Source organism: Lissotriton vulgaris, chromosome 11 (assembly GCF_964263255.1).
Source record: "Lissotriton vulgaris chromosome 11, aLisVul1.2, whole genome shotgun sequence".
NCBI lineage: Eukaryota > Metazoa > Chordata > Amphibia > Caudata > Salamandridae > Lissotriton > Lissotriton vulgaris.
Window position 1 is genome coordinate 393,852,704 of NC_141699.1, and position 13,223 is coordinate 393,865,926.

The window sequence follows — 13,223 nt, forward strand, 5'->3', positions numbered from 1 at the left end:
ATTTGTAGGTGGTATTTGCATAGCGTTAACCTACGCGCAAGGAAGGCAGTGGAGTGCCCTGCTGGGTCAAAAGAAAAGCTAGTCAACAAGTGATTAGAGAGGGGGTTCTGTATTGACAGGGGTTCTGTATTGACAATGTGGTCACATCTTTAAAAGGATGGTTCTACTTCAATATGTTGTACAGTATACATGAACAGCATTGTGAAATGGTTAACAAGTGACTGTTCCTGGGCTGGCAGAGAGGGTGGGGACTTCTAATATAGCACAAACTCGACCCAAAGGTATCAGAGCGCTTTACATGAGCACCAGTTACGTTACATAAGGAGACGGTAATTTTTTTAACGCACGGGAGATGAAGTGATTTGCCCAGAATCACAGGATGTGGAGCGTCATTGCAAAGACTCGTACCCAGTTCCCCACATTTGAGGTAGACCACCCAAGCCGTCAGCCACGTCCTCCCCCAATAAATGTACAAACTGCATTGCCCTCACCCCCCTTTTGTGAACCTGGAGATCTGAGGGATTGCAGAGTCCTTTACAAATAGATGCAGAGGCAGTGCATTGTTTATATGTTCCTGCTCTCTAGCAGGCGAAGCTGCAAGGACCTCACACCCAGAAATGTACAAAAATTCACAAAGGTTAGATCCATGATCCAAAGTGTCACATCAATGTCTTCCATTTTGTTATGGTGGGTCACATTGATGAATAAGGGGGTAAGGCCAGATGAATTAAAGGCGTAGTAGGAGCAGGTGATTTCCTAGGATTGCTTCATGAAGGTAGACCGGTGCTCCGATGTGTCGGAAGGTGAATTCTCCAAAGCATTTAAATAGAACTTCCTTTGAGCCTTGAGACTATCACTTGCCCAGCCAAGTGCCGAGGCTTGAGCCTAAATACTAACAATTTGAGCGCTTCTGCAGTCCCCATGTGCATTAAATTACACTAAAAAACGCTTAGTCAATTTAATGGAGCCCAATTTACTTATCTTGCAAAGCCGAGTAGAATTCATGGCCTGCAATCACAGAAGATGTGAATGTTAACGTGCTGAACCATCTTTGCCCGCCTGTCGTAAGGGTTCTGCGGCTGCATGATGTTGTGCAGAAAAATTGTTGGATACAAGAGGAAAATAGATTTGACCAAAACTTGGACCCTCAAACTACATACTTGGCGCCAGATCACGAGATAAGAAAAGACCTGCTCCACGCATCCGGTTTACAGTGAGGTAATTTTTATGTGCCTTGCACATAGGTGGCCGCCACGTTGATCGTATTATTTCTGTCAGGATGGGAGATGTTCCAGCCCTCAGTGCGAATTCCACATTTTGATAACTGCACCAAAAAAGCCCACTGTTTTGCTAGCGCTCCGACTGTAGAATGCATATTATTGAAGTCATTGTTATATTCATATTATCATTCTTTGCATTGCCTATGTATGTGTGGCCCTAGATAAGGAGACAGAGGGGGCAGGACATATGAGTGACTTGACAGCGAAGCCCTGATAAGTACTTGGGCCGCCTTGCGCCACACCCAGACAAACCAGTGCGGCCATGAAAGCAATGAGGCTGTGCGGCCGTAAAAGTGATCACGCTAAGGGCCAGGCTAATTAAAACAAGCGTAGCCCCGCAGCTGTGAATGTTAAAGCGACGCACAGCGTTTACCTTATGGGAGCAAGCATATTGCACACAGATGGCGCTGCTGCACGCCCCCGCAAGGTAAACACCATACATGCAGGCGTACTGATTGGAAACAGTGCAGTACGTGCACAAGTTTCCCCAAAAAGTACGGCGCCATGGCAAGAGGTCCCTCCTAAGCAGCGCTTGCACGCTGCGTAGGGGAGACCTAAAAAGCTAAAACTATGGAAATCTAGTTCCACCAAAGCGGATGTTATCTGTTTCCTGCTGCTGAAATACGGTTAAGAGAAGCGGACTAGGAACAAGCATTGGTAAATGCAGGAAAATATGCTACAGCCAATAGAAATGGAGGAAAGTTAAGTGGCATGCTCAGGAACAAATGAGGAGCCAGAAAAGAGGAGGTGAAATACAAGTGAGTTTAAAGTTCATATTGGAAACAATAGATTTCTCAAGCACAGCGCAAGCGAAGTGCAGGCGAAACCTAAAACGTTAGCAGCACAGCTGGCTCTGGGTTTTACAAGTTCAGACAAAGTATTCAATGCAAACCAAAGAGTGGGGCAGGCAGAGCTGTACTGTGGTCACAGTTCTTCCGAGTTCCACATCTTTCCCTCGCAAATGGCAAGAATAAAAAAAAAAAAAAAAGAGAATAAATAAAGCACCTAATTGAAGGAGATGGAAAGATGGCTAACTGCCACAAAAAGGCTTAAAAATACCAAGTGGGTGGTAAACTAGAATTACATTTCTCTATTCTCAATAGCGTAGCGCTGGCTAGTATAATCTCTCGAATGTAACCAAGGCAGACTGGATATGGAAGGGTCTTCGGACTAAACAAATATACATGATTCATTTAGAGTAATAGTTTATAAAACAGCCAGGCTAGCCATTACTTAAGTCACTAAATTAAAAAAGGCGCACAGCATTTCAACTCCATACACCTAGTCACCACCTCAAACCCCAATAACCGTCCTCCCATTCTGTTAAAATCCAAAGAACACTGCCTCTATTTCACAACTGTTTACTCTGCAGATTGCGCTCAAAGAAAAAATATATATGACACAGGTGGTGGGTTTTAATGCTTGTTTATTTTTATTTATTCCACCAGCAACAAGAACAAACCAGTGAAAATGGATGCAAGCTGAAAATGTTGCAGCCCGCTACATGTCAGACCAATCTCCTGGGCTGCACACCACATCACACCTGCTGCCAGACATCCCTCAAATCAGCATCGCTGCACGCTCGAAGCAGTGAGGGAAACAAAGTTGCATACACCCTTTCACTTTCCTTCAAACAAAATATCAGTTCTCTTTTGACTAATTTATTTTTAAATTAAGAAAGAAAATGGGGGCTAGACTCGATTATCTGTGTGCACGTTTATTTACGACCTGCATGGAAACAGGACGGAGCCTTGACACAAGCACCAACTCACTGTGCCAGCCAGTACTTGGATTCTTTCTAACCCCCACCCCCCGCTACTCCTCCCCCCGAAAAATGTGGGAGAAAATAACTAAGCAATTTCTGGGAGATTTTTTTTAAAAAGTTGCGATATAAAAAAAATACAGTGACCCACAGCTTTTTAACACTGAAGTTAAGTGTGATGGCGATACAGTACATTAGCTACGATTTGGAGACAGCAGTCAGATATTTAGTATAAAAGCAGTTTTACAGCACAAATATACCGATATGGTCCACCCCCTCCAGTCCCCACTTTCGTTTTGAAGGATGGTTAAATCTTAGTAACGCATGGACGTGGTTCGATTAGGGGAGGAGCAGGAAGTGCAGTCCACCGAGATGATAGAAAGGGTTACATCAGGTCCCCTTGTGCTCAGAGAATGGCATATTTGAAGAGGGCCATAATTGCAGCACTAATTAGCCCAGAGATGGGAACAGTGACAAACCACGCCAAAAAGATGTTCCGGAAGAGACGCCAGTCAACAGCCTTCCGCGAGCGTAGCCAGCCGACCGAGACAACAGAACCGACCTGGAAGAAACAAGCAACATGTAGAAGCAGGCAAATCAAGCGAAGCCGACAGTGTTCACGCAAACATCTTCTAGGAGCTACAACTGTGCCCTTCATAGAAATGCCACCAAACCGGATCAAAACCAACGCATTGCGACAAAACAACCGAATAAGTCTGCAATGTATTCTCTGTAAATTGTCGAATTGAACGTCCTCGATCACCTTACATTTGCGCTACAAAGCAGTCTCCCATATACCCCAAATATACACCATGAGACAGTATATCCATTTAGGACTTTGTTCTCACTACAGCAATGTTTTAGCCCCCTAAAAACAAATGAAACAATACTTACTTTACAATGTGTTGTGCTAATGGGAAGGCCAACGTTTGATGCAATCATGACTGTGAGAGCAGATGCCAATTCAATACTGAAGCCACTGCAGGAAAACAAAAATTAAAGGTTAAATTACTGAATTCCTCCCAGAGCAGAAAAAAGGGCAGTATAATTTTGCATCAATGTATGCAAGAGTGGGATGCATGCACTGAGGAGTTAACCATGCCTACTGTAAAGCATGATTAGATACTACTTCAGGTAAGGGGCACCGAGTAAATCAAGACATTTTATCAAACTTCAAACTTCTCTGGATTGCAGAAAACTAGAACCGACTGCAAGCATTGTGAAAATTTGGATTGATTGGTTAGACCCGCTACCGAACTAATCTAGTATTTTGCGTTTTAACTCCAACTGACCAGGAAATACCCTTCCTGGACCCCAATGATCAGCCTAAAGCAAGACTAACTGGAAACAAGGAACTATAAAAAAAACTAGACAGCCATAGTTCTTTACTATTCAGCAGTTTCCACCCAAAAGCACTACGGGAAAATCTATCCCTATGGTCAGTTTCTTCGCATTAGATGGAGCTGTAGCAACCTGGAAGACTTTACCAACCAATCAGAGCTAACCACTTGTCTAGCAAAATTACAATACCCAGTCAAGAAAATAAGAATTGCTGAGAAGAGAGCCCGCAGCACCAATAGGAAAGGCCCCCTTGTAACACACCCAAGGCTGAAGAAAAGAATGACCTGCGTGACCACTTGGACACCTGAATCAAATATGATCAGACAGAGGTCATAAGAAAACACTGGTGGATCTTCCAGATTAGTGACTTTGCACCCAGCTCCAGAGATTTGCATTCAAGAGAACAGCAGACCTAAAAGATATGCTGATCAACACAAGACCCAAAAAGAAGGAGCCACAACAAAACCTACTGTGGGATCTACCTCCTGTGCTCGGCCACTACCTATGTGGGAAATGCATAGCCTACCCCCTCACAAGTGCCACTAAGACTGTTACATTGACCGATAAGTTGGCGTGGGCAAAAACATACTAATTGTAATACATGCAATTGCGTGCATCGCATCACCCGCACTTGCCAACTTAAATACGTGGGGAGGACGACTCACCCTGTTAAACAAGGATTACTGAACACAGGAGTAACATTAGGTGTAAAAAAAAAAACACACAAAGTGTGTGCACATTGCACAGAAATTAACCATACTACCAACTTACACTGGACAATTTTGGAATCCCACCCCCAAATACAAAATGAAGCACTGTTCAGAAAGGAGCAGTTTTGGATCTTTAGGCTTTCTTCCCACCTCGGAGGGCTAAAAGGACTATATTGCCAGGGGGGACCAGACCAGACCAATGCAGTGACCTGAGGAAAATTGCTGACAACTCCGGTCACGCCCTCCAGAGATCCATAGAGGGGACCTTTAGCACTGACAAAACCCCTGATTTAACACCACCTACCAAAACACTGAACATATCGGTAAGGGACCAGTCAATATGCATAGAGGGGTCACTACGTTTCTCTTGGACTCTTAATTTAATTATGCTATTAGACAACTTACTTCAAGAGCATCCCAAGCAAATATGATATATAAGGAGGGCCATTACCCCTCGAACCCCCACTCTACCACAACATTTCAGTTCCATCAGCGCTCCCATTGCTAATTAAATTCTAGGCTCAATTAACCAGCACCCGCTTAAAAATTAGAAAAGAACTCTAGCATCCTACGTGTCAACGAATTAGCAATAAAGTTTATTCCCAAAATGGCTGCTATCCCACGAGCACTAGCAGCAGCATGCCAACATGCAGTTCTAAATAACCCACCCCCTGAGTTACACTTCAGGGGAACCAGGACCGGGGTAGGAACACGGCTAGTTGCAGTGCCACCTTCCGCGAGTATGCATCTCTTTAATCCAATACTGCCGGACATTTTCAAGAGTCCTCGGTAAGACGAATATACTGTAATGCTATTGACTGCATGCTCTCCCTATACCCTCATTTCTGTTATAGGTTTTGAGCAATGAGGTGCTCTGGGGAAAAGCTTTGTCAGCCTAGACCAACTTACTAAGGGATGAGTCACCAACCAACAGTCCGTTTCGGACACAGCTAGGTAAGCGCTCCTGTTATTTTCTTGACCATCCTGTGCCCACTACCTAGGGGTAGCTTGCCTGAAAAAAACACGTCAATGTCTGAAACCATGTGTATGCAAATACACATGGTTGCTCACTGCAGGAACAACGGGTTAGATGGCTACCCCCAGTTTGATCCCTCCTCATGGAGAATGCATACCGTGTTTTTACCCCTCTACAAACAGTAGTTTTAACTCCATGGCTGCTAAGGCAATTCCCCTCCTGTGCTGGGAATTCGCTATTTTCATTGTTTTATGACGAGCTGGGCTCGTCATCAGTGTATGAGGAGGCTACACCATGACGAGCCCAGCTCGTCATGAGTGTGGAAGGGGTTAAATCACCTAGCACTTCACCTCCTAGTGTATATTGCTACAAGATCCCCAAGGGCTACTTGGATGGTGCATAAAATATTGATTATTGTGTGCACACTACTGTTTGCCACCGTCTTTGGAGCACTATGATGATTTACCATAGCATATACTAATTGTATGTATGTCCATATATGTTTGTCTGTATATTCTCTCTCCACAGGTGCTGAGACATCCCTGAATTTGGGGTTTTTTGAAACGAGCAAATTGCTCTTCTGATTTTTAAGCACTTTTTTCACTTTTCTTTTTTTCACTTTCACGTCCCCAGGTTAGGGTGGACTATTAGAGTGTCCATACCGCCGGGGTATAGTCCTGAAGAATGCCTTGGTGAATCTATACCACTAGTACGGCAGAAACATGTTGACTGATTAATATAACCACGTGGTATTTAGCTGAATTTAAACCAAACCCTAAACCTTGGCATGTAAATTCAGACACATATACCACTTACCGTGTCTTAGGGATCACTCATTAAAAAAAAATTTTGATACCCTTTTAGGCACTTTTAATCATTATTCCTTCACAACACGTCCTCCCCACACGACCAGCTCCGCAGTCTTTCTGGCGTCGTGGCACACCGAAGAGGCACTCGGTCTCTTCGGTGGGGCCCGATGATGAAGCAGGACACTGACCAGGTCGGTGTGTGAGGGCCTTCCTACTCAACTTGAGTGATTGTGTGAAAACCCTCCCATCATTTGCTCCATAGTCCTAGCAGTCCTATGACTGACTAGACCTCTCTTCTTTTGTTGTACTACCCCCAGTTTCTGCACTTAAACACATTCGGACACATCACAACTAATTAGTTGCTTCCACAGACTATTTGTGTTTGTCAGTCATGTTCTGTGGTTCACAATCCGGCTATCCTACGGATGGATATTCTTTCACACACTGTCTCCAGGACTGACTCCTCAAAGGATATATAATTGGAGCAGCTCACGCACTGTCCGATACTGACAACAGAAGTACATATTGCTATGAGCACAACGGATTTCTCGATAATACCAATGTTTTAGTAATTTCTCAATAATACCAATGTTTTAGTAATTTATTCTTTAACTACACGTCGATAGCGCCAAACCACACAGGAGTTTTCCAGCAATTTGGAGATAGCAACACAACAAGGGACAGTACAGGGAATAGAAATGAGCTTCCAACCTGGGCAATAAGGATCTCATCACTGCTCGACCTACATTGGGTTCACCTTTTTTGATACAGTTAGCGTCGCAAAAAACATTCTAAAGCGCTTTAATTATCACTTTCAGGTCACATAACACTTGGTCAAACCTGACCTAGTATTCACATGCAAAGCCAGTCATTACTTCACTGCGCCATTTTCAGAACCAGCATTACAGTAGCGTAAGAGTTGAGATAAACTCCCTATTGACTCTTGGCCCAGATGAATTGCCACTAGACCAGATAGGCAAGAAACAGGTCGACCTCCCATATGCCCGAGGACCATTGCATCCACATAGGCCTGCCTGTCTTTTTTAGTAAGGTTAATGCATCCCTGGATGCAAATTTATACTTAGGACTGCCCTAGACCTATTTTAATAAATTACCTCGCACTCACTACACTACTTAGTCCGCATGCACCTTACTGCTTTATCAAAAAAAGAGGTCTGCTAAAGAAACTCTTCATGGGTGCCTGTCGGGCATTGCAGCGCCGACCCGACGAGGAGCACGCTCATTGATGAAGCAGGACATCCTTTGGGGTGTGCGACGGCACATCAGACCTGAACACTCCCACCCACAATTAGGAACTGCACACTAGTTTGTTATACGAGTCACCCATGCATACTGTAAAGGCATTATTTGATACTACTTCAGGTGAGGCGCACCAAAGTAAAATAGCATTCGGACAGTAAGACGAGGACACTTGCAGAGTATCAAAAAAAGCACATTCATTGCGGTGCGTTTCGCAGTAGTGCACAGGACTGAAAGCATTGTGACAATTTGGATTAATAAATTGGAACGCAAATTACTAGTCTACTTCGGTAGCAGGTCTCAAACTGTACAAGATCAGAGTCGCAGTCTCATCTACGGTTTTGAACCCAAGCTACAGCATAAATCTCAGGACTACCTTCCACTTAAGACTTTGTTCTCTTATCTAAAATATAGAGGTCAAAATCTATTAAATCGTCCTTATTAGGTTCACAGTTGGTCATACTGGAGATTTGTTTTGGCTACCAAAAACTTTCAGAGACCATAGAGCTTTAGCTCGCAAGAGTCCAGGAACAATCAGTATATTAGAAGAGAGAAAACTGCCCACTTATGCTGTAAAGACAACTGCATCCACTACAGGCACTCTTTCGCCATAATAAACTAGAAAGAAAACGTTTAGATCTCTTGAAGGCTAGTTGCCATGTGAGACGTTCTGGGGAACATGACTAAGCTAGATATAGGAAGAAATTGTATATTCCTTGGCTCTTAAGAAATGCTCTCCGCCAACTGCTTTGAGAGTTAAGCTTTCTGTACCAATGTTTGAAACCCTCTAACCTATAACCATTACTTATAGTAGCTAGCACATATTAGTATTGTCACACAACACAATGCCAGAAGATTGCCACCCAAGGGAGTATGAAACGGTGGAGGCAGTGTTCAAATCATTATCAAAACAAACAGTGTAGCCAAAGGGTTATCAATCACCTCCGGTAGGTAGTCCTTTAGTGAACAGAAAGGACTAGGCTGCAGCTAGCAAGGCTGACTTCGATGCCTTTTCAATTCGATTTAGAACAAAGCCAATGAATGGCATGGATCCCTCTGGTGTATGTTCAGCTGAATTTCTGATATGATTAAGTCAGAACGGATTGATACTTACACATCAGACTTTAAATCCACATTGACATGGAGGTTAAAAGAATTTTAGGGAGCACCAAAAAGATTAACAGGAGACTCTAGAATCTCTTGCAGTACATTAAAGCTCAGTGAGGTTGAGCCACTAGAATGGACTCCAAGAAATAGCATGAGCTGCAGTTCAACAGAGAACTCATGGTTTTGTAGTGCATTTATCTACCAAGCAAGTTTTTCCAGCGCTAGACATTGGATAGGTGGCTTGGCCAGAAACATGCAAGAGTTAGAAGAGCCAAGTTTTTTTAATGTTTGCGGAAGGCGGTCAAGGATTGACAGCTTCTCAGCAGGTCTGGCAGCACGTTACAGAGCTAGGGGCCCAGATAAGACAACGAGCAAATTGCTGAACTTCGCTTTAACATTGTGGCATCAATCTAGAATTTCAATGGAGTATCCACTTTACTTTGAGACAAAGTTTGGAAACAGCCCTGGTAAATTTGAAAAAGCAGGGTCCTAGTGCTCAAAAACTGAGATCACTGCTTAGGGATGTGTATAGCCGTTTAGGTGGCTTTACCCTTCGAATCCATTCACCTTTTTCTTGTCCAATGCTATCAAAAGGTATTCAAGAGATTAAACTGTTACCTAGGTCAATAGCTTCCCACGAGTCTGGTGGAGAGTTCTCCCAAACAAAGAATCTTGATCCAAAGGGTAGGTAGGACATCTTCTCACACACCATTTTAGAGTCATTGACCAATGCTTCCAAGAACTTTAGGAAGCCTGTAACAAAGGGCCAGGGAGCCAAACTATTACAAAGTGGAGCTGTCAAGTCCAGAGGTCAATTGTTCAGGTGTCAAGCTTCAGAGGGACCACAATGGGGTACCAAGTGATCAGTCTCATTCACAAGAAATATTGCAGTGAAGACAGGGTCTAAGGAGTACTTCATACAGTAATAAGGTGGAAAATACAACAAAGTGCAGAGCATATGGGGTCAAGTTTTAGGTGGCAAATCTATCAAAGTTATTTGGGCTATATTTTAAAAACTGTCGAGAAAAAAGTGCCCAGTTAAACATTTCCCCTTCTTAAATTAACAAGATCCATTACGTGTTCCAACAAAAACACACTTGGAGGAATTCAACAAAACCATGATGGTGAAAGCCATTCCTAGATGTACACGTGGGCAGTGACCAGAACTGGTGTGTATCCTAGAGACTGTTGGTGCAGCTGAGGACTACTGAAGAAAAGACTGACTAGAGTGGTAGTGGTTATTCAGGGGTGGCAGGTAGGGGTGCTGAAGTGGTGCGATCAGATTGTATGCAGAAATGCTGTACCAGTTGTGCGAGAAGAATGGATACGTTTCGGCTGCTTATGCTGTGCCATATCCATTATGTGCATTAGTCAACATGCAAAACACAAACCTCAAAACCATCGGCTGTTTCACAAAATATTAATACCACTATCAAGAGATCATGTTAAGTGCTTTAAGTACCTTCTGATACAAAGAAGAATTAAAGCTACAAGAGTGCATTCATACTGAAAGGAGTTTGTAAAAGCAAGGCGTATGGTGAAAGAGCCGTTCAAATAAGTCTCTGCGCTTACCTAGAAGGTGTGATTGGCGTTAGATCTTTGCCCATGGTCTGAATCACTCTCCTGCCCCAAACCCACAGTCCGATGCAGATGCCTATGCCTCCGTACAGTAGCAGCCAGATCGGAGTATGCGCTTTAGTATTAACGTCACCGGTTTGATAGACCAGCCACAAGGCAACAAGGGGTCCAATGGCATTACTGAAATTAAAACATTCACAAGTTAGAAGAAAACAGCAATCGGTCAGAAACCTTATTAAACACTTGGCTCACCCTCCTCACTGCTCAAAACTAAAGCAGAAGTTTCTGGGAGTAAAGGAACTACAGTAAAACTGCATTATAAAAGTGTGATTGCAAACTTAGAGCCACAAATACAATGGTGCGTACGCGAGACATGCCAGTTGGTCAACCAGTTTCACAACTGACTCCTATTGAGCCAATTCTTTAGGAGTCCGTTCCAAAATCTAAATCCAGACTATGCATACAACTAGGTTGAAGGGAATTTAATAAACATTTTAATTGCTGATTTTTAAATGTACATCAATTGGCGAATGGGTTAGTCCTTTTGGACAGAAAGAGGGTGACCTGAAGCTATTTAATCACCGGAACACCACTAAAGCATTTCTGCACTGTGCTTTTACATATCAGTATTATCAGATGTTCGATTAAACAATTGTCACTCTAGAAGAACGTCACAGGGCACAAATGGCGGCAACACGTGTAAGCATACCACCATAAAGTTAATAAGCCTGTCAATAAAAAGGCCCCCCCACCAAAAAAATAAACCTTGCTGAAACTAAATCTCCAATAAGCAGTCTTTCAATTAAATGATTTTTAAAAATGAAATAAAAAGTGAGGTGTTAGAAGTACCGTTACTGCAAGGATATTTTCCTTTAACTAAACTGCGCCTATGGTACAGAGAAAAACTAGCTTGGGGCAGGCACTAATTGTTATAAGCTTGAAACATAACTGCATAGCTCTTTGGGACACACCACTAAGCCTCGCTAGGGAGGTAGGTAGAACGGATTGCAGGTTTGTTCCAGCACGGAGGAGTAGTGGGAAACCACAATCACAAGGGCCATTATGTTAGATCGATGCCTTTTACTGTGGCTGCTACAAACCGTTTCGAGCTGTTTTTGTGCATAACAAACAGGCATTGTCTTTGTGGGTGGCAGTTAGAAACAACGGGCCACTGGATGTCAAAGCAACAAGGGCAGCTTTGTTTCCCTATTTCGAACACACCAGCGCACAATGGAGACTAATTCGATTTCTGTCCGACACTTTCCTAGGTCGTGCTTCGATCACTGCTCAATCTCAACTCTACCAGACAGTTTTCAAAAAGAACGCATTAGGCTTATTTAAGCACAACCAAAAGTAGAGTGCCAAGTCACTAACAGGTAGAAATCCACTGACCTGACATCGTTGCCACCATGTGCGAAGGAGCCAAAGCAGGCAGTGAGGATCTGCAGGAACTGGAAGAGCATGTTAATTTCTGGCTTGTCCTGGTCGTGCCATTCCTCTAGAGAGTGGGTGCTGCCTTTCGGGTCTTCAGGCTCAGTCTCCACCTTGCTCTCGTCTACCTCAGCCACCTCTGGGAGAGGGTCTGCCACTGCATTGCAGTAGCTGGTATAGCTGTCCATCCGCGTACGCTTCTTGTTCTCCGCTCCAGTCCAGGTGAGCTTCTCTAGCTCATCCCCCTTTGGTTCATTATCCCTCGGGCGGAAGGAATCCAGAGGCATGCCGCATATGGCCATGGTGTAGGATGTGTAGCTGTTGTTGCGCCTCAAGGGTTTGTCTGCATTGTCCCCCATGCAGTCGCCCACCTTCGCAAGATGGAGCTTGTGCAGCAGGTCCTTGTACAGGCCCGAATCCTTGTGCACTGTATGGTACTGATACTGCCCGCTGGAGTTAATCTGGTTACTGACCGTTTGATTGAATTGTACATGGTTCCCACTAGGCAACTCTACACGACCTAGAAAAAGACAGGGCAAACCAGTTAGTGGCATGCTACAAACTGGGTTAAGTGAAAAGCGTTAGAAGCATAGAATACATGATGTAAATATAAAGGATGATGAAATTGCATAAAATACATTACATAACAAACAAAAAAGGTAGCACCGTTTGAGCTGCAGTAAAAAGGACGGTCCCCTTCACCCCACATTCATTGTGAGCTTTTCTTGAGGGATGCAGGAAGTGTAAGGGGCAGGCCGGATGCAGGAAGTGTAAGGGGCAGGCTGGCTGGCCAACCAATGAAAGAAAAACTAATGCCACTCCCTCAAAGCAGATATTTCAGGCGGCGACAGAAAACAACTGCTATAGATAAGGAAATAATAATCAGGACCCATTGATAGTGGGACGCAATTCACACATTTAGACATGCAAAACGATCTTAATCGCAAAGAGAATTGCTACAAACTGAAA

At 43.7% G+C, this 13,223-nt stretch overlaps 1 protein-coding gene across 1 annotated transcript in view; it reads right to left on the reverse strand.

Annotated features, from left to right (window-relative positions):
- Positions 1-2,689: 2,689 nt before the first annotated feature.
- SLC20A1 (solute carrier family 20 member 1) overlaps positions 2,690-13,223 on the reverse strand; it is a 30,899-nt gene continuing 20,365 nt past the window's right edge. The window contains exons 8-11 of the mRNA XM_086943415.1: positions 12,216-12,774; positions 10,818-11,003; positions 3,937-4,021; positions 2,690-3,604 (exon numbers count right to left, since the gene is read on the reverse strand). Of these exons, the coding sequence (XP_086799541.1) occupies positions 3,449-3,604; positions 3,937-4,021; positions 10,818-11,003; positions 12,216-12,774 (986 nt within the window). The 3' untranslated portion in view covers positions 2,690-3,448. The remainder of the gene's footprint in view (positions 3,605-3,936; positions 4,022-10,817; positions 11,004-12,215; positions 12,775-13,223) is intronic.